The sequence below is a fragment of the Diplotaxodon limnothrissa genome, linkage group LG10, assembly GCF_057381915.1.
Source record: "Diplotaxodon limnothrissa isolate DT_005_m linkage group LG10, D_limnothrissa_male_GT1.1, whole genome shotgun sequence".
Lineage (NCBI taxonomy): Eukaryota > Metazoa > Chordata > Actinopteri > Cichliformes > Cichlidae > Diplotaxodon > Diplotaxodon limnothrissa.
This window is the reverse complement of record NC_140605.1, coordinates 2,484,542-2,506,837: the sequence shown is the minus strand read 5'-3', so window position 1 is coordinate 2,506,837 and position 22,296 is coordinate 2,484,542. Positions and strand designations below refer to the sequence as shown.

Sequence of the window (22,296 nt, the reverse complement as noted above, 5' to 3'; positions counted from 1 at the left end):
TAGCTTCTCTGGATTTGCCGTGACGCGCAGCCTCGTCCTGTGTTTGGGTGCTTTACTCGGGTATAGGAGAACCGTGGAGTACACATAAACTAGGACTAGCTGTCCGGAGCGGATCTTGAAGATCAAGGTGAGTTTCACAAAAGTGGAGTCCTAAAATAGTGGCGGTGTTGTCGTTAAAATGAGTCCATCGGTGTTTAACAACGCCAAATAACGGTCACGAATCAGCCAGACTGAAGTACTCGGAGGATGCCAGTGTGCTGCTAGCTTAACTTCTTGTTAGCAGGAATTTGTTAAACGGTACTTAAAAGGTCGCTCGGGTTACTTTGAGCTGCCAGCATTTGAGGTAGCATTCTGCAGGCCGTTTAAACTACCGACGGGAAGAAAAATGGGCATTGGTGAAGGTTAACTGTGCTTCCAACAGACTGGAAAGTTCAGGTAGAAAACCATTGGCTATTCTGTTGATTCACAGCTGAAGGTCTGCTAATGGTCTTAATCCTGTGTTAGCGTTAGAAATTTAACGTAGTGAACTGGGAGTGCTTGTAGATGTACGTATAATTTTTTGGTTATATGACATGTTAATTATAAAACTCAAAGTTTTAGATGTTTTTGTGTGTGTTGTCTACTGGGATTGGTGTTGTTAACGTTGCTTAGCTTGTTTTCTGTCCTTGATTAATATTTACGTCGTGTTACGACACACGGAGACAAATAGAACAAACAATAGGGTTTCTTTTAGGTTATTTACAAAACATTTTAAATGATTCCAGCTCTACTGGATGATCATATATGTTGTTGCATGTTCTCGGATCAGTTGTTGAGTGAATCCCGCTATCTCGTCCAGTTGTAAAAGGTATTTACTGTGTGGAGACAAACCCCATAATAACTAAAATATTCAGTGCAGAGATCCAAAGGCACATTAATAATCATTCACTCTTTTTGTCTGATGTTGTGCCAAAAAGTAATTGCCAGTATTTAAACCGAGTATATCACCTACAACAACATAGGTTATTGAATAATGTCCTCGAACAACATTCCTGTCAGAAGGTAGAAGCTGCGATCAGTTTTTGGTGAAAGGACTTTTAACAGCTCTATAAATCTATTTTAAATGGCAAAAAAGGGGACTGGATTCATTGTCAAAGGAGCTTTCAAAGAAAAGCGTCTGGACTTCTTTAAGTTGCTTGAAAACGTTTCACCTCTAATCCGAGAAGCTTCTTCAGTTCTAAGGTCAAATGGTGGAGAGTCCCAGATATAAACCTAGTGGGAGTGACCCCCCACAGAGGGACAAAAGGACCCCCTGATGATCCTCTAATCGCCTGAGCCAAGGTGTGAAATTGGGTGTGGGACCCAATCAGCCAGAGTTTCGGCTGATTGGGACCCCCCCCCCCCCCCCACATGCATACATCATTATTAGCTTTTTTCACAGACTTATTGTAATGTTCCTTGAGCTATGCTTGTTATATCTTCAGACAGAGAATCCACAAATTCTTTGAATTCTGAAGCTGAAATTAGTGGCTACAACTCAGTCAACAGAAGAAATATGAAAAAGAGCCTTTGTTTTTGTCTTGAGTTTTGTTGGATTTCTTATGAAATCAAACCTGCCAGTGGGAGAAGTTTTCTTCCACTCTGTCACTGTATTCATGATGTCCTGATTACATGATCCAGAACGTAATCATTGTTGTTATTACTTCTGTCCAGCAGAGGTTTTAAATAGAGCTTATAGTGCAGTCAGAAATCCTCTCCTTTAAAAGGAGCTGAGAAAGCTCAGCATAAGATTGCGCAGTCTTGGCAAAGGCCTTGACTTTCCATGCTCTGGCTAAATGTTACTAGGTGTGGAGGCCTTAGTCTTGGGGCATTGCAGAGCTGAAAGCTGAAAGCTCTCTGCCTGGAGTTTTCCCGTTGAGACCTACAGACAAGAAGGGGTGAAACACGTCTGGTGGCCAGAGCTCTGTCAGCATTGTTTGTTGGGGCTCTTTTTTTTTTTTTCAATCAAACCAAGTGAACTAATCTAAGAGAGCCAGGTCCCTCCTCTGGTAGCAGCTGACAAACGAGCGTACCAACAAGACCAAACAAACTGTGACCAATGAGACTAAAGTTAATTTAGATAATGTTACAAAATAACTGTGCAAAAAATGCCCGGTGGTGTTTCAAGATGGTTACTAATTGGCAAGTTTGTTGTTTTGCTTCTGTTCTTTGTTTTTTTCCCAAGAGGAAGTTTTCAGTCACCTAATGGAGTACTTGTAATTTTGAGTAAAGTTACTGAACATCAGTCTAAACAACTGCGAAGAAAGGATTGGGTAGTTTACATTACTTGCTTGTGTTCATTGTTATATGTGTTTCTAGAGTGTCCTGACATATTTCCCACTGAGACAACAGTTGTTTTAAGACCGGGCCATTAATGTTTGTATTGTTGGTTCAGTGTGGAGGGGTTGGAGCATGTTCACACAGTGTTAAGAGAGTGACTGGCATTTTTAATCTAGCACTTCAGTGATCACATGACCATTTTATCATTTTGGGTCATCATTTTTCTATCATCAACTAAAGATGTATTAAAAAGGACACTGTCCCTTTTACTGTATCTGCACCAAAAATAGTTTAGACCCCCAAAAAAACCATTCCTCCCGACCAAAAAGTACATTTTTAATAAGTTTATATGAAAGTGTGACCTAATTACTAAGAAATACACTTAGAGGTTGTGCATGCTAACCGTGTTATCTGTCACTGATTGTTTGAACACAGGCACACTATGGATGAAGAGGAACAGTTTGTTAACATTGATCTGAATGATGACAATATCTGCAGCGTCTGTAAGCTAGAGACAGAAACGGGGACCTTGTCTTTCTGCCACGTCTGCTTTGAACTCAGCATTGAAGGTAAGGCTGTGGGCTGCTTGCGTGTTCACCAACAAAGTGCTATGGGGGGAAAAGAAAAGAGCTGCCTGCTTTTTTCAAAAAAACATTTTTAAGTGTGACCTTTTCTTAATTGCCACACACTGTCTGTCTGATGGGATTCTGAATTTGCCTTTGTCTTAATGTCCAGCAATTTCAGAGCTTTTATCAACAGGCATGAATATATCAGTGCTGCTCTTAGTTTCTAAGACGTTTTGGATTATGTAGAATCATCCAGATTCTTCTGCGGTCATCACTTCCCATCATGGCAAATATGCCTGCACCAGTTGTTGCGATAAAGTCTGAGAGCCTTTCAGTTTTTCATCGGTTTGATGTCTTATAGGATTGCCTGTCACAGTCGCTTCTTTTATCCTCTCTAGAAACAATGTATAAGCTACATGTGCAGGGTAATGGGACTGCACGACCGAAGCCCTAAGTATGGCAGGCTGTCGTGATTCTCCCGTTTGATGTGCCACTCCAACTCAAGAGCATGTGTTTGAAGTTTTTTCATGTCTTAATTAATGAGTGGCCTATTTGAGGAAGAATAGGGAATCAAAAGGGATTGGACATGCCTCTCATTTGGCACTCGTCTCACAGATGCACAAAGGCTCTTGTTGAAGTGTGTGTATATTTTTTATCTACATATATTGTGATTGTGTATGATGTGTTAAACAGCTATAGAGGATTCTGGGAACTGCCCGAGTGCTTCTATATATATCATTTTGAGATGGGCTGGATTGTTTTGCTCACTTAGGCTGTCTTTGCATATTCTATTTCAGGATGTTGAGTCCAAGTACTAAAAGTCTATCCCCAAATCTGAGGTGTCCTTTGGCACTGGATGTGTCAGAAAAAACCCCTCTCAGATTCAGTTTTTTGGGGTGCAAGTTTTGACATCAGCATGTGTAGCATTGAAATGGCTGTTATGTAACTGTCGGATATGCTGGGAGAAAAGGTAGAGTTTGCAGACAAGCACGTGTTTCTGGTGCAGCTAAGCATATCATTGGTCAGAGAAAAGCCTGCCAAGCTTCATGTGGCCACTTTCGGCATGGCTGATTGGAAACTAAAGCCTAGCCATGTGCTCGCTGACTGCTCATGTAGACTTAATAGCCATAGCTCCCATTCATCCTGCGCCACTGTTTGTTAAAAGAGAAGAAGCAAGGCTACAATTTACTCAACGGCAAATCTGTTAACTCTGATAAACATGAGTCTATATACACCTTCATAGTGGTGTTTATCTCTTTTATACACACACACACACACACACACACACCCCAGAGCCCTTGTGTCCCAGGTCACATCAGGTCACATCATGCTATCACTATCATTCATTGGCTCATTCATGTTGGCTCTGAATATTCAATAAACAGCAGAGTCAGAATTATTTGTTTTTGTTTGTTTATTTATTTACTTTTTTGTGTTAGATAGAGGCCACTTTGTATGTATTACTTTCTACATGAACAGAATATTAACAGAATTATCAAGTAAATTTATTGGTGTGGTTCAAGAAAATGCCATCACCCCAAAGAGCTTTTTTTAAAAAAAATTTTTATTTTATGAACAAAGATAAGTGTTTTCTACAGGCCACACAGCAGGCAGACTTGTAGCTGGCTGAAACTAAATGGTGACAAATGCTGGTTTCAGATGTAGATGGATAGAGATCAAGTCTTTCTGTGTCAAAAATGATATTTTTAGACCAGGTGATTGTGTGAAGATGAGCCACCACATGCACAGTCCAATTGCATCTAAGGAGAAGGGTTTATTTTTTACTTAAACGCACCACATTTGGAGAAGACTGATTTGGTACTGCACTTTTGCAAAGCTGAGTGACCATTAGGGTACACGTGACCCGAAGAATGCTGAAATTTTTCCACAATATTCTATTTATTTTTTTTTTAACATTTTGACCACAGCTGAACATTTTTGTAAAATCAATCAAGTTGCCCTTTTTTTTCTGCAGATGTTTTTATTTTAAAAAAAAAATGTTTCACTGCACAGTGTGGTGGTGACACTCACCACAACTTGACACTGCCACATTGTAGCTAAGCAGTAGCAAAAGAATCCACTATGAGTTACACTCAAGTATTCTTTTCAGTCCACATCCTCCCACAGATGTGATTACAGATACGCATGAAGTGGTGTTGTTCAGACATGTCCGGCAGCTGCTGACATGCAGAGTATTCATGACTGTTGTTGGATAGTGTGCACCAACAAGTCAGTAATGTTGAAACTTTGTCATTTCCAGGCGTCAGTATATTGTGTTCCCTATTTAAAGGCACTTTTGTGCGGCGTTGTTTATCACCAAAATCGCCAATGGTAGCAGCGGGTGCAGATATAAATGTAAATCCTGTTTGTGGCTAAGACTTTGTTCACAGTTTAAAGTCAAATGAATGGACAGGAAGTGCAGTCTTTGTATCTCCAAGTAGCTGTTTCCTGAGGAAATCACTTTGGCCTGCATCTGCTTGTTCTATGAGAAAGCATCAAACAAAATTTTGTACGTATTTATATACTGCTCAACCTGTACTTAGGTTAACACGTCTTATTTACAGTGTTTCCTTTCCTTTTTCTTACTATACCATCTGAGCGGTATTCTAGCCCTGAGCGTCAACACGTTGCAGCAGAGAACAAGGGGGTGACTGCAGTCCCACACCCAGAGCCAGCCAATTACTACTTATGTTCTGTGGAAGAGCTGTTTCATGTTAAAAGAATGTGCATATTTCAGAGGAAGTTTTATAATTAGGACATCTTTATAACCGCTCAGACTAACCTGTCAATAACCAAACCCAGAAATGCCAGTGATACCAAAGATTATAAGATGACTAAGAGAGCCAGAGGGAGGGCTGGGCCATATTATAGTGTTCACGATAATACCGGTACAATGTTAGGCAACGATAAGAAAATGAAATATCGCGATAAAATATGGGTAAAACGCACATGTGCAGTGCCTTTGTTTTCATACGCACATGGCCGATTGTTGAGTGAAACGGATGAACCAGAATTGGTTTGTAAAAATGGTGCAGCTTCAGTGATGTGGAACTGGTTTGGTGTTTGTCCGTCAGATACACAACAAAGCACTTTTCTTTTTTTTAAATTTTTCTTTTTTTTTTTTTTGTACAACATGCAAGCGGGCCATCGTTATTGCCGTATTTGTTGGACTAAGGTGCTCGTAAATCTGGGAGTAATCTGGGTCCTAAACTCCGTTCTCTTAGGGTCCCAAAGCCAAACGAGCATCACTGAGAGTTAAAAACTGTCTAAATCCAATTCATCTTTAATAAAACGATCAGCATTGCTGCTTTACCAGGTGAAACTATGAAGTTTAACATCCAGGCATCCATGAAAACAGAATTTATTACATTTAACGGAGTTAGAAGTTAGCAGGAAGCTAGCGGAAGTTAGCTCGCTAGTTTCGCTAGTTACCTAAGCATGATATAGCATGTTCTGAGAGATTTCTGAAAACATTCAAACGTACAGCTCTGCTATCACTTCCAACATAAATGAAGACAGGAAACTAAACAGCAGTGACGTTTGTAGGGTTACTGAAGTTGGGCTAGCTGGTATATAATGATGTTCTACGTGATCGCTAGCTACACAGCTATGTTAGCATAACATAAACAGTGAAGCTGCAGGATGAACGCCAACCTTTTTCCCCTCGAAAAAAGTTAACGTGAGGGTTCCTGGTGGTTAGGGACAAATGCAATCGCATGGCAGGATGCTGTAAACGGACCAAACTTCAGTCAGGAGAACAACTGAGATAATCCATCCACAATGCGAGGTTAGTCATTAATATACTGCAACAACATGGGAATAGAGCAGCTGCCAGAGAACGCAGCATTAATGAATCAATGGTACAGAAGTGGAGGAAGCAAGAAGAATGAGTTGAGGAAAGTTTGATTTATCTGACTGTTTTGCTTAATGTGCCTTATAATCCTGTGCACCTTATGGTCCGAAAAATATATATTATCGTCAGTTATATGTTATCGCAAATTTTCAAATATATATTGTGATAAATATTTTTGGCCATATCGCCCTGCTCGAGCCAGAGGTCCCTTTCAGTTGTGGCATACTGGTATAAATGTTGGTTTGGTCGTCAGATGTCTATTCTAATTTTAATTACACAACTAATTATTATCACATGTGATCTCTAAAGGACCACATTAAAGGAGCAGAGTACCTTTGGCTGTTATGGTATCGCACACTTTCTATTAATATATTGTGCAAGCTGTGATCTGTAAATACCTGAGAGAACTGACAAAAGGTGGATAGGTGAATATTTTCTATCCAGCCCCCATCACAGACGGTTTCTTGTTATTGGACTCCTGTGGCTCCGTGTCAGACGATCAGTCTGCTGAACCGTCACGTTCAGCTGGAACCCAGAACCATTTCTTTATTTTTTCTTATATAATTCTGAGTGTATTCAAGTCGGGTGTTATTATTATACCAGACTTTATTAGGGCTTGGAATGAATAAAGATCAAATTCCTACACCGAAAGGCTGGAATATATTAGACGGTGCTGATTCTGACTGCAGCATGCTTCTATAAACGGCTCATTTATTGTGGGTGAACTCTTCACCCTGGGGTGTATTGAGAGGCCCAATTATGTTGCAGCCTGTGGTAGCTGTTTGATTGAACACAGCTGGGGTCCAGATATTTGCTGAACCCACGGCGTGGTCTACTAGTTTTGTACTAATACATGGGTTTGAATGAACAGGCTCTTTTTAAATCAGAATCAGAATCAGAAAGGGTTTTATTGCCAAATGTTGATCGGGTTTACAACATTAGGAAATTGCTGCGGTGCTTCAGTGCAAACATACTGTTATAAATACTGTTATAAATTAAGCTTAAATAGACATGAAAATAAAAATGAGAATAAGAATTAAAAGTGCTAAGTAGATAGATAGATATGTATATATCTATCTGAATGCAGGTGGTGATCAGTGCCAAACATGGAATGATGCAGTGAACACAGCGTAGGGTCATGTGTTAGTGGTGGGAACAGTCATACGTTTATTGTTCATGTGTCCAACAGCAGAGGGGAAGAAACTGTTCTTATGGCGAGAGGTTCTGGTGCGAATGGACCGGAGCCTCCTGCCTGAGGGGAGCAGGTCAAACAGACTGTGTCCAGGGTGAGAAGGGTCAGCTGAGATCCGAGCTGCACGCCGCAGTGTCCTGGAGGTGTACAGGTCCTGCAGAGATGGGAGTCTGCAGCCAATCACCTTCTCAGCAGAGCGCACAACACGCTGCAGTCTCTGTTTGTCCCTGATAGTGGCTCCAGCGTACCACACGGTGATGGAGGAGGTGAGGATGGACTCGATGATTGCGGTGTAGAATTGCATCATCGTCCGTGTTGGCAGGTTGAATTTCTTCAGCTGCCTCAGGAAGTACATCCTCTGCTGGGCTTTCTTAATGACGGAGGTGATGGTGGGCTCCCACTTCAGGTCCTGGGTGATGGTGGTACCCAGGAAGCGGAATGAGTCCACAGAGGTGATGGGGGTGTCAGTCAGGATGATGGGGGGAGTGGAGCTGTGTGCTTCCTGAAGTCCACAATAATCTCCACTGTCTTCTGGGCATTCAGCACCAGGTTGTTGTGGCTGCACCAGGACACCAGACGTTCAACCTCCCTCCTGTAGGCAGACTCGTCCCCGTCCGAGATGAGTCCGATAACGGTGGTGTCATCTGCAAACTTGATTAGCTTGACAGACTGGTGGGTGGAGGTGCAGCAGTTAGTATACAGGGAGAAGAGCAGGGGAGAAAGAACACAGCCCTGAGGGGAGCCGGTGCTGATGGTCCGGGAGTCCGAGACATTCTTTCCCAGCCTCACATGCTGTTTCCTGTCCGTCAGGAAGTCAGTGATCCACCGGCAGATGGGATCAGGCACATTCATCTGGGAAAGCTTGCCTCGGAGATGGTCTGGAAGGATGGTGTTGAAGGCAGAGCTGAAGTCCACAAACAGGATCCTGGCGTAGGTTCCTGGGGAGTCCAGATGCTGCAGGATGAAGTGTAGGGCCATGTTGATGGCGTCATCTACAGACCTGTTGGCTCTGTATGCAAACTGCAGGGGGTCCAGGAGGGGGGCCGTGAGGGTCTTGAGATAGGAGAGAACCAGGCGCTCAAAAGACTTCATGACCACAGATGTCAGAGCCACGGGTCTGTAGTCATTTAGTCCAGTGATCCTAGGTTTCTTGGGGACAGGGATTATGGTAGAGGACTTGAAGCAGGCAGGCACATGACATGCCTGCAGTGAGGAGTTGAAAATGCCAGAAAACACTGGGGCCAGCTCGTTTGCACAGTGTCTGAGGGTGGCAGGAGACACACCGTCTGGGCCGGGAGCTTTCCGAGCATTCAGACTCTTAAACTGCTTCCTCACATCTGCTTCATGAATATGAAGAGTTGTGGTGGGAGGAGGTGGTGTGAAATCCTCTTTTGTGTGGGGTGAGGAGGGGGGTGTTGTAGGTGAAGTGTTTGAAGGTGGTGATGGCTCTATGGAGGGGGGAGAGGTGGGGGAATTAGTGTCCAAAGTGTCTCTATTGTTGGGGCCGTTGGAGGTGTGAAGGCTGCCTGATGGCTCGTCAAAACGGCAGTAAAAGTCGTTAAGGGTGTTGGCCAAGAGCAAGTCATCAGTGGAGTGGGGGGTTTTAGGCTTGTAGTTTGTGATATTCCTAAAACGTTTCCACACAGAGGCCGAGTCATTCTCTGAGATCTGCTGCTGCATCTTCTCAGAGTGCTGATGTTTAGCAATGTCCACTTCTTTAGTGAACCTGTACTTGGCCTCTCTGTAGCAGTCCCTGTCTCCGCTTCTGAACGCCTTTCTCTTTTCCAGCCACAGTTTTTTGAGTTTAGGAGTAAACCAGGGTTTGTCATTGTTATAACTCACCCTGGTGTGTGATGGCACGATGCTGTCCTCACAGAAGTGGATATAGGAGGTGACAGTGTCCGTAAACTCGTCCAAGCTGTTAGAAGCAGCCTTCATTGTGTCCCAGTCTGTAGACTCCAAACACGTGCGAAGCTCCTCCACAGCCTCGTTGCTCCACAGTTTTTTGGTCCTCACGACAGGTTTGGAGAGCTTCAGCCTCTGTCTGTACGCAGGGATTAGGTGGCCTTAAGTCTCCTTTAGCCTGACATAAATTGCCTCATGGTGTTTAAACCAGCACATTTCTGTAGTATGAATAAGTAACTCTGATCTTTCTCCACCTTGTGTGGTGTGCATGTAAGGTATAATCCTCGTTTCAGCCACAGTTAACAGACAGTGCTTTAAAAATGATAGAAAATAGTGTACATGGGCCATTATTAGGGCTGCCACAAACCATTATTTTGATAGTCGACTAGTCACCGATTATATTTGCGATTAGTCAACTAATCAGATCATCATCCATTGGACGTAAAACGTACAGCTTATTGCACCAGCAGCATCTGCTCTTATATAACTATCATTAGCTTACAGCTTTAAGTGTTTAAGGTCTGTGCTAACTAAAAATAAAGAAAAGATGATAGTTTATTAAATTTTAATGAAATTTGCAGATTGTTTCGGTGAAGTTTAATAAACTCAGCCGTCTGCTCCTTGCTATCTAAAATATAACAGGACACCGGAGTAAATTCTCGAGCATCTCACACTTCTGATAATCAGCTGTCTGCTTGACGTTTATTCAGCTGTGCAAAAACTATAACTTTAATCTCAGCCAAACCGATTTACTCAGGAATAAATAAAATACTAAAAAAGCCAAACAATAACATTTTTAAGTTATCTAAGTGACTTATATATCCTGTTTAACCTGAGTAGTGAAAGACGGCGGTGGGTTTGAAACCGATTTGCCGGGAGTCCGGTGTTCTCACGGCTCTAATGAGCGTTAAACCCCGGCTAGCTATCGAGCTAGTGGGTAACAGACGTCTCCGAAAATGTCGGAGCGCTTTTGAAAATATGCGGTGTCTTGATAAACTGAGCAGATATTTGAGGTTTACACAGCTACATTCTCGCCTAAAAATATGTTAGCCATTATGCTTATGTTGTTAAACAAATTAATCAGCATTTGTCATGCATCAATATCCTTTTCCATGAACAGTTTGTTCTTTATTTTCTGGAATCCGAGTACTTGTTAAACGTGGAGTTTGTGTTTGAATGTATGATTGTTAGTTCACAACAGTGTCTGCATAAACATAGTTTAGGCATAAGAAATGTTGCTCTCCCTGCCACTCACTGTACTGTGTGCACAGTGTGACTGTAAGCCTCAGGGTAAAAGAGACACGCCTTGAACAGAAGCATTCCTGATCTATATTTAGTTGATTTATATTAATAATAATTAGGGCTGCTCGATTATGGCAAAAATGATAATCACGATTATTTTCACTGAAATTGAGATCACGATTATTTGACGATATTTATTTAACCCTTTAAGACCTACCATAGAACCAAGTCCACCAGAGCTTATATATATATTTTTTTTTTTACATGCTGTAGTGCCATTTGTGGGAGCATTTCAAGTTGCTATACAACAATACAACTGTTATAGCCCATATTTTAATAATATGTATGCATTAAGTCCATAGTAATTACATAAATTGCAAAAAAGTGCAATAAACTACAAAAAAAATTTAAAATCGCTTTTGTTTTGTTTACATATATTTCTACTTGGAGAAATTTAAGAGGTTTATCCCTCAAAACTTTAAATACAATAGAGTTGCAAAAAAATAGTTTCCCACCACAGGAAATTTATTTTGAGTGTCTTCATAGTTTTATTTTGGAGATACAGCAATTTTTATATACTGCAGGAAAAACAAAAAACAATCCTATGATGCAAATTTGCAAAGAAAACAGCATGTGCATCATTTCACTGTGGGAAGTGTTACGAACAGCTGATAGGAACGGCAAAGCGTGTTTCTGGAATATTATGTTTTTGTTCCTGCAAGCGCTTTTTATGCAATTTTTGCAAAGCTATATGTGGAACGAAACCGTGACCGAGGACAAGCTGATGGCATCAGATGTAAGTACAACTCCTCCGGTTTCATATGCAAAACAAATTATTGCGCTAGCTTACACGGTTCAGGTTCTACAGGGATTTAAAAATAGTTACGCAAAACGGAGCGTGCTGCTCTGACCGGCTTTAAAGGGTTAACAATAACTTTAAAAAAATAATATAAAATGGTGTGCAACACCACTGAAGTTTTTTTTTTTTTTTTTTTAACTCTCTTTTCAACCAACAGCAGTCACTCTCCTCTCCAAATAACTTCTGCTTAGCTTTCCGAGCTTCCCTCGGGTCCTCTTAATCAGCGGTCTCCACCCTTTTTTGCGCCACGGACCGGTTTATGCCCGACAATATTTTCACAGACGGCCTTTAAGGTGTCGCGGATAAATGAGGGAGGGGCTAATAATCGGCTCAGTCATTTTTAATGATCGTTGAAAGCCCAGATCGTAATCGTGATTAAAATTCGATTAATTGAGCAGCCCTAATAATAATAATAATAATAATAATAACGGTAATGAACAAGGTCACATTGTGCTGTAGTCTGTTTTTCAACGTTGGCAACAAAACACACACAAAATAAATAAGTCTTTTAAACATGTTTGGATCATGTGCAACTTCCTTACTGTTTTGTTTTTCTGAGCAAATTCTAAGTTTGTTTGTTGTTGGGTTTTTTTTGGTTTTTTTTAATGGCCGCCATACTTGTGGAAATAGAGTTGTGCGCATGAGTGCTTGTAGGTTTCTGTAATCGTATCTGTGTCTTCCAGGCTGAAACAGTTGCTGTTGTTTCGGTTAGATGGGGTTTCCTGCACCTGTGATGGCAGCTAGTCTGTAGGAAGCACTGCAGGACATCTGTAGTGGTTAACATGTAGTCTGAGTTCACGAGTCATTGAGTTCGTTGTTGTTGCCGTGTGCAGCTGCTGACAACACGTTTTCCTAAGCAGTGGCATGCAGCTCTTATTGACACCTCACCATCAGTGACCTGTGTGCCGCTGTCTCCATGCCAACTCCCAACACGTTATTAAAGTGTGTCAAGGATTGAGTGGGCAGGCGGCTCAGAAGTTTGATGAAACAGACATTACTAATATATCACATACTATCCGTATAATGTTCTGCAAACATGTATCATTGAGTTTTCTTTCCCTGATGGAAACCACAAGAACAAATCTGTAAGTGCAGGTCAGAGTTCAGTTTGGCCAAAACGTTTGCCACTAAAAGAAGCTGGCCTGTCAAACAGAGGAAGTAATATCTCTGTGGTTTTGTCTTGTTCCCCAACTTTTCTGAATGCTTGTTTTCCTTGTGACTAAAACCTTGTGATTTAGTTGTAAAGTGTTTGAGTTCTACTGAAACGTAATCCTTGTCTTAAAGGAAACTCTTTCCCACCTGCCTGAAGTCTGATTATTTGATTTTAATGAAACAAGCTACCTGAGTTCTGATTCGGGTGTGGGTCTGAATTGCCTGATTCTACTTTTGTATAATTATTTGTAGGCAGGGATTACTGATTACAGGCCTGGATTTGTTCATTAAACTTCAGCTTGCGTTTGTGCTTTTGTCTACGACAGTTTAACTTCACCCCTTCCCAGACGAGCAGACCAAAACAAGTCCATTGGTCATCAGTGTGACTAATGTCTCTGGATGTCACAGCCTAACAATGTTGAATCACCTCCAGTGAATAGTCTGTGTGTGCCTGTGGCTGTGTGTGCAGCCATGAAAGACAGTAGCGCTAAGCTGCTTAGCTGGTGTGAGGTCTTTTGCTGGTGGTGCACGGCCCTGGTTGTGTGCCAATGATTTTTCTGCTGGCAAGTGGTAGTCACTGTTTTTGTGGACATCCAAAGGCTAAGACTGATCAGATAAATCCATGGCTGTGTGACTGGCACAAAGTTCTGTGTCTGAAGAGTCATTGACTATTTGTTAGACAATTATTCACGCACTCGCACGACTCAAAACTCTGATAATATTTGGTTCCCTCATAAGACTAATCCATTGCAAACATCTGACTTTTTAGGCACTCGGTGTCAAAACCGAACTACGCTGAAGCTAAGAATAGATTTGTGCCACACAGTTGTGTAATGGTCTAAAACCTTCCTATGTGCTAAGGCATTTAAGGTCTATTAATGCAGTCTGTCCCAAATTAGGGATGAACTATTTGATGTGATTCCACAAGGTTACAAAACAGAAGCTTTCAAAAGATACCAAAAGCACTGCCTACAAACAAATTTGTGCAGAAAAATATTTTTGTCTTCCTTTTCATGTGAGCTGCTTCTGTTTTATATAACTCTAGGCAGAAAACTGACTTTTACAATTCATACAACATGCAGCCTCAAACCACTAAAACCAAAATTCTCTTGGTAAATTTTCAGCCAGCATGCTTTATGTCTGTCTTTGCACAACTTTGCTTACTGTCTCTGCTTTTATACATAAAGTTTCCTTTTCTCATGTTAGTTTTGCTAGTTGTTGTTGTTGTTGTTGTTCTCAAAGCCAGTTTTTACAATGACAAATAACTCAACTCTCTGTGTTGACTTCATTAATATTTTCTCTCCATTTCAGTCATTAACATCAGTATGGGTTCTCTTCTTACTTAGACTAAGTGGAATTTGTTGAACCAGCATCTGTGTGTGTGTGTGTGTGTGTGTGTGTGTGTGTGTGTTGCCTTACGTTGTTTTGCATGTGTGTAACTTTAGAGCAGCCCTGCACTACAAACGCCAAACATGAGGCTTATGAGTGAGTGTGTCTGCTGTGGTCGTGTCGTGTAGTGAAAACAGTGACCTGGCTGCTGGTAAAGTGCAGAGAGGCGCTTGTGAGGTAAATGTCTCTGTGTGAGCTTCTAAATCGAGATGAACAACAGTGACTAATCTCCTCACCTCAGACTCCAGCACATATGCCTGTCTACTGAGAAATAGAGGCTGTAAGAAGAAGGTCACCTCTCCATCTCTCTAAAACACACACACACACACACACACACACACACACACACACACACACACACACACACACACACACACACACACACACTGTGTTAACGCTTTCTCTTTCACCGTCAGCCTCCCATTGTTTATAAAGCCACACTCAGCTTAGAGCTGGGCGATATATCGAGTTTTTAAAACATATCGATATATTTTTATACGAGATATAAGATGTGACAATATCCTTTATATCGATATAGACTATGTTACGTTATAATTATAGTTGTGGAGCCGCAAGTTTGCCTCTCTTTCGTCCACTTTTGTCTCTACGCAACGTTACTCCGCCTCGCCTTCACTGAAGACAACTCCCCCTCCTACCCCATCGCTTCACGTGCAGGCAGCGACAAGATGGACACGGCAAATCTCCGTTAACGAGTTACTGCGCATCGCCCCATGCGTGGGGCTGGACGGCGTCAACGTGCTAACGAGCTAAACATGCTAACGAGCTAACAGCGCTAACCCTAAAATCCTTTCATTCTCTCAAAAGTTGATAGCGCGCCTTATGTATGAATTCTGGTTGTGCTTGATGGCCGCGAACCGATTTTATGTGGAACACAGCGCTCAGCAATCTGTCACAAATGTTTGAGTACGACTTTGGTAAGCTACGGAGCTGCACCGCTTGATAGATTGTCGGCGCATTACGGCTACCGAAGAGCTTCGCGGAGTGATACGTACTGTGCTTCAACGTAATATTACCCTACTGTGTATAAGGACCATAAATGGCACCTGTAAGAGACGTGGTTATGAAGTGGATTTCAAACTCCAGGCTGTCAGTCACACAGCAAAACTTGGAAATAGAGCTGCTGTGAAATCTGTCTGTCTTTGTTACTATGCTCAGCGTCTTTTAGTTTACATTTTGACTGCACAATTGTGAGCTCTTTGTTTAGCACAAAAACAACCTTGTTTTCTTTTATTTATGGAGCATGATTATTTAATGAATGCTCATAATTTAATTTTGAGTAATTTTTCATGTACATCTGTGCTGTATGTTAATAAAAGTGCCTGTGTGACATCTGGGACACAGCTTTGACTAAGAACTCTCTTTTTGTTCTTACTTTATGGCTTAAAAAAATATATATCGAGATATATATCTTATATCTCCATCCAGCTAAAAAATATCGAGATATGAATTTTGGGTCATATCGCCCAGCCCTAACTCAGAGGTTATTACAGTTGTGTTCTACTTATTTGGAGTAATTTCCTGTTACACGCAAAACTGAGCACAGTGTGACCCTCTTTTAATTTTTGGATCCATGAAACATTACATTTTATGTGTAAAGGTAACCACAAGGAATGCAGAATTAATTATTTTACACCAGGGAATGCATCTTTTTAGTCTCTTTTTCAACAAGTGCTGTATTGTGCAGTTTTTCAAGCTAAAATGGGTTAAAGAAGCTAAAATGTAGTCACTGCTGGGTAGTGAAGTCATAAAAATATTGTTTGACAGAAGCAGGCACAGGTAAGTCTCATGAATTAATGTAAATGAAGTGCTGCTTCATATGGACAGAGAGACCAATTTCCTCTCATGAATCCTCCGGCTTTAAAAAAATGCTTTATATTTGCATTGAGACTGAGTTAATCTATTATCCCTCCCATCTCGAGCTCTACTGGCTAATCCACTGAGCACTAAGCAGCTTTTACTGAGAGATTGTGGCAGGTCAGTCTGTCAGTTTTAGCTTGCTTTCATACTAGTTTACTTCTTACTTTTATTTGCTGTGGCAAGTTCAGTAGGTTATTAATCCAACAGAATATGGTATACATGCAACATGATTTAAGGCATAAGCTAAAATAGCAGTTACTCTGTCTTCTTGCATTAGCAGGAGGCAGAAAGAGCTTTCTGACAGTATTGTTTCTACTGCATGTGGTAGATTTGGTGTGTGTGTCTGTGTGTCTGTAAGCTTTTGAAGCAGTATGCGGTGGCTGCAATGAAGAAAAGCTGGCATGCTAACATTCTCAGAACTGAGGTTTTCACTGCAGCGTTTCCTGCTGCAGACAACGGACACTCTGCAGATGTTACTTATTAATGTTAATAATTTAGCGTCCAGCCTAGCAGCCCCAGATCAGTGGCGTTTTACTGGCCTTCAGGGGGAAAAAGTCTCTTTATCTTTATAATTATTTTATATCTATAATAGTCTAAATCTGCAAAATAATGTGACTGAAGCCTTGAAATAAACACGATTCAGTACACATGCATGGGGTGGTTGGCTCACAGCAATAGAAAGTGGGACGGCTGCTGCAACACATTATATCAGACTAGTTAACAGTTCATGTTTCTTTTTTTCTTTTTTCTGTAGCTCTACTGTAAGTTTATTTAAGGGCAGCTTTTTCCCACTAAAGGTTTTTATGGTGGTTACAAGAACAAGCACTGCTGTTTCACATGCTAGGAAAACAGGTTTGTCTCCACTTCACCTGAGCTCACTCAATAACGGCTCTTCTTACAATAGAAGCTTTAGCTGACTGTCGTTTTGCACTGTGTCATTGCGTTTGTCGTCGTCTTATTGACTCCCTGCTTTGTCCGTGTGAATGCAGGTGTCTCCTCTGCTACCTTGTTGCACTCCAAGTCCCTGCGAGGCCACAGAGACTGCTTTGAGAAATGTCATCTCATCGCCAACCAGAAGCTGTCACGATCCAAGGTCTCCCGGAGTGCCTACGAGGGCATGAAGCTGGCCCTCAGCCAGAAACTGAACCGCATCATTCAGTACGCCCAGAACAAAGACTCTGTCTCCTCCAGTGGCCCGAACAGACGGGGGGCTAAGCTTCTGTGTTACGGCCAGCAAAATGACCGCAAGCTGCTCCCCCAGTCAGACGCCCAGGTGCCCCGCTACACGCCCTGCTGGGACACCGGCAAATCAACAGGGCCGGCTGACTACACGATGGGTATGCTGGAGCGCCACACAGCCGAGGAGCTAGGACTGCTGCAGGAGTCGCATTCTGACGTTTGGTCCAACGACAGCAGGAGAGGTCTTCACAGCCGGAAGCCATCAGGAGGACAGCAGCGCGCGCACCAGGGTCACAGCAGAGAAGAGTGTAAGCACATTTCTTCTTTTCACAAACAAACTTTAGCAGACTTTGGTTTTATCAAATTGGAGTTGAAGCAGTGGAACGTTTATGCTTTTCTTCTTCTTCTTCTTCTTCTTTTAAAAAAGAAAAATACATCTGTCAGCAGACAAGGAAAGCTGCTCTCGCCTCTCACATTATTCAGTTTTATCTTCAAAAACCTCAGCGTGTACAACAGCAGAACGTTTTTACTGTCCTTCATCTTCCTCTTAGCTGTGATCTCTCCAGAGAGAGGTTAATTTTCCTCTAACCTCGAGATAGGCTGTGTCCTTGGCTGCTTCACGTCTCATCTCCAGTAAAGCTGTTTATAACTACAGATCCTGCAGGATGTGACTGAGCCTGTTAGAGGCCAGCAGTTTTCAAATTCTCTGCTTATAAGTGAAAGATGACAGGCAGTTCACAGGTACACTGTTTAAACTGTGGATATTTCCGCAGGAGAACAGCATCACCCTCTGACACTTGAGATGGCACAGACCTTTGCAGTTATTTAAACAGAGCAAATGAAGTTTTAGTGCGTATTATTTACAATTTCTGACATCGACAAGTAGCACAAGTGTTGCAGCATGTTTAAAGTCTATTCTTATTCTAAATGACATCCACTGTGCTCACACACCATTAAAAGTGATCTCTTTTCTTTTAGTGACTGAAATGAGTGTGGATGAGCTCCATCAGCTAAATGCCCAGCTACTCCTGCAGATTCAGAGTAAGTGGTTTTTACTGATATCCTGATTGAACAGCTCCTTTCACAGAAGGCTCAGCAGTCATAGTCATCTATATTTTAAGCATTTTTAAAAACCTTTGCTTCAGTGTGAAATCCTCCTCTCTGATAAATCCCCACATGAGATTTTTGGTGCCCTCAGGAAAAAAGCTGCTCTAGTGAAAGGGTCTTTTTAATTCCCAGTCTGACTTTTAGCTCCCCGATTCAGAACATAATACTCAATAAATTAGTGCCTGAAATAGACTAAAAGGCTTCTGGTCAACACATCATCTCCTTGAATCCACTGCCGGCTCTGTTAGAGCCATTGTTTGCTGCTTATCTCAGCTTTCTTATCTCAAGAGGTCCAGCGCACCATGTGACCTCTGAGTGACCTATCACACAGCTGCTTAAATGAGCAGCTTAATCATTATTAAACTGTCATGTTATTTTTTTTTCTTGATTCTTTTGGATGAGTAAAATTATCATTCTTCTTGCTGCCAAGAGGCAAATTACCTGAGCTAATGTGAGATATTGTCCTCCCAACGTCCTAGTGGGAGCATGTCCTGCACATTTTTGTTCACCCTTTAAGAGCAGTCACTTCCACAAATGTACCCACAGCAGATGGGGATGTTAATTGCTCATGTTTAATAATTTGAAAGACTACATAAGCCCGCCCGCGACTTAATGATCTGGTGTGTGTGTGTGTGTGTGTGTGTGTGTGCCTTGTGAATAAAAATGCTGATCCCCTCTATCCACCCCTCCTCTCTCTCTTCACAGAGGTCTTTGAGGAGTTGACAGTTGCCGTGCAGGAGAAAGACTCGCTGGCATCTGAGCTGCACGTGCGTCACATTGCCATCGAACAGCTCTTTAAAAATTGCGCCAAGCTGCCCTGGCTGCACATTAGCAGGGCCGGGGTCAAGGCCAGCAGCAGCAGCACTGTGGAGTGAGGTGCTGGGAGGTGGCTTTTGATTGGCTGCTGGGAGGAAACAGACGAACACTTCAGACTGCAGAATGCAGAACGTGTAACCTGGAGGACACTAGAGCAACATTAAGGGCTGGACTGACATGGTGTTTGTTTTCATGGTTGGAGTGATGATGCGAGGTTTAAAGGTGATTTTCTGCTCTGAATTCCAGCCGAACCGAGTTCACATGAGATGTTAGCAGCAGGTAAAAAGCAGCACAGAGGTTCCTGGGACTGGATGAGGCTGTTTTTAATGGACAAGATCACGTTTTTAATTTCAAATATGTTATTATTTTCAAAGACTGAAAAACAGTTTTAAAATGTTCCAAACACATTTGTTATCATCGTACTTTTGTTTTAGTTTTCTGACACATTTCAGTTTTACAGTGGATTTTCCTTTCTTTTGTTTTGGATTCTGAGAGTTTGATTCTGTTTGTTTGTTTGTTTGTTTTTTTGGATGATTTCAAATGAACAGTGACCGTCCCAATCATACTATAAGCCACTGCCAGCAGTTTGATTATTAATGTCATGGAAAGCCCCAACAAGTTAGCATCTACTGACAGTATTATGGGTTGAAATGTCTATTGTAAAGTTGACTACAGACTACGACCGTAACTGGCAAAGTTTCAAATAGTTATACGTGTCACTACAAGCAGTGGCAAGTACTTATATGTGTCTGCTTGCCACACTTATTCCAAATAAGACATTATGAAAAATGGCTACGGGTCATTTCTCATCTGGAAATGTGCACGATGACACCAAGAGCATCAGTTTGTAAAAGACAAATCAGAGTATCTGAAATCCTAAAAGTGAAAACTTTTGATTTAATTCAGCTTCTGGGTTTATTGGAACTATTCTTGCTGACAGGATTTGCTCACTGTATAATACAAAGCTGTGTTTTTTGTTTTTTAACCATTGTGTATGAGAGGCTATGCACTGAATGGAAGTGAACAGGCTGCCAAACCAAAGTTTCTATTTGTTCTGTTTTGTGTGTGAATTACAAACGTTTGATTTTTGAACAGCTTTTGAAACAATTCGTTCCTGTGTGTATTCAGCGTATGTGTTCTTATTTATCTTCACTGTTACGTTGGCTTGCCCTCTCATGTGTTAAAGAGCTAAGTTGATGTCATAGCAACACATATGGGATAGTCTGCTGTACCCTGTGTCTCTGCAGGTCCCTAAACAAGTCAACGAGAGATGTAGAGACAGTTTTTGATTTAGTATGTTCTTCAGGACCCTATGCAAAGAAGGAGACAAATAAATGAGAAGCCTTATAAATATGAAATATATATTGATTATAGGTGTTTCAGGGCTCACAGAGCTACTCAAAATATAATAAGCTGGGAAAGGACAAGGTTAGAGTGATGTTTAGAAAAACTCAGCATTGTAAGTGTTGTGCGTTCTCTTTGTAAGAGATTAAATGTGTTTAGCCCATTTTGGGGTTTAAAAGACTTTATCTCCATTTTAAATTGTAGTCTTGGTTTTAGTTGGATACCTGTGTTCAGTGCTTGAGAGAGTGAATATTTAGATTCCTGGTCCTAAAGCTCAGTCCTTAAGTCTTTGGTTTTTGGGGTTTTTGTTATGTGTGTTTTGCTTGTGAATGCTGTGTTTTTGCGTGCTACAGAAACATGCCTGGGCTCGTGCCCCTGCTCAGCAGGAAACTCTAGCTGCCTGATTTTGATCTCTTGTTCTTTTTTTTTGGTGGTTTTATGATCTTCTACTGTTACCATACCTGAAATACTTCCACTCTCTTTATTTAGACTGGACTGTTGATTTGTTCTCTGATTTTGAAAATCTCTGCATTTGTGGTATTTTTGTGATTTTTCTCTTTTATTTATTGTGTGCATTTTATGGATCTTACACGGATTAAGTGGTTTGTGCTTAAGTGACCATTTGTATATTTTGTTTTTGCAAAATAAAATAAAAACTATTTTTATTACATGCTAGAACATGGTATTGTTTTCTTCATTGTAGCCACTGCAGCATGGACAAAGAAAAGTTACGGCTGGGTTAATGATGGCTAGAGACTAATATATACACATAAGCTCTTAATGGCATTGGGTGAGAGATGAAGATGGATTTCCTCCGTTACTTAAAATGTAAATGATTCAGTCAAATAAGGAATGCTAACTTCTTTTTTCATTTATTTCACTAGATCGTTTATTTTGAGCATATGCATACAGATTTATACAGGAAGGAAAATAGTGTCCCGTAGTACAACAGGTGCTCAAAAAGTCGTGGGAAGAAGTAACACTTGTGTAGTCCCTTCGCTCAGTCATATGGTTGTGCAGCTGCTTCCTGAGTATATTTAATACATGGTTTAACAATAACTTGTCACATTGGAAATATCTATATTGAAAATGCATCTTGTATACAGGAATATAGGATATAAATGCATTGAGAGAACTGGAAACCATTGTTCCCACTGAACAGTGACCACAAGACATTCTAGGTGATATTGATCCAGACAGCAGCTTTTTCAATCATCAAGACTATTTTTATTTGTTACCAGGATAAGCAACTAAATGAAATTACAAATACAGATCAGATGTTAATAAGTCATACTAATAGCAGAAATCTTTATGCCATTTTTAAAACACAATGCATCACAAAACCCACAAGAATAACTTCTTACTGTGCAACATTTTATTTTATTTTACATAACCAATTCAGTTGTCTTATTTCAAATTTTAGTGAGCTGAGCAAAAATTATAAATACTCCTGTGTGAAGCAGTCAGGGCAAATGTGGCTGTCCTGTATATATGAACATGCTGGAGGACAGTTAAT

The 22,296-nt window shown here is 41.2% G+C and overlaps 1 protein-coding gene across 1 annotated transcript; it reads left to right on the top strand.

Annotated features, from left to right (window-relative positions):
* Positions 1 to 29: 29 nt before the first annotated feature.
* lg10h21orf91 (linkage group 10 C21orf91 homolog) lies at positions 30 to 21,394 on the top strand. The gene is made up of 5 exons (XM_085364258.1): positions 30 to 127; positions 2,734 to 2,867; positions 17,324 to 17,821; positions 18,492 to 18,554; positions 19,326 to 21,394. The coding sequence occupies exons 2-5, from the start codon at positions 2,741 to 2,743 to the stop codon at positions 19,493 to 19,495; spliced, it is 858 nt and encodes a 285-aa protein (XP_085220384.1). The 5' UTR covers positions 30 to 127; positions 2,734 to 2,740; the 3' UTR covers positions 19,496 to 21,394.
* The last annotated feature ends 902 nt before the right edge of the window (positions 21,395 to 22,296 follow it).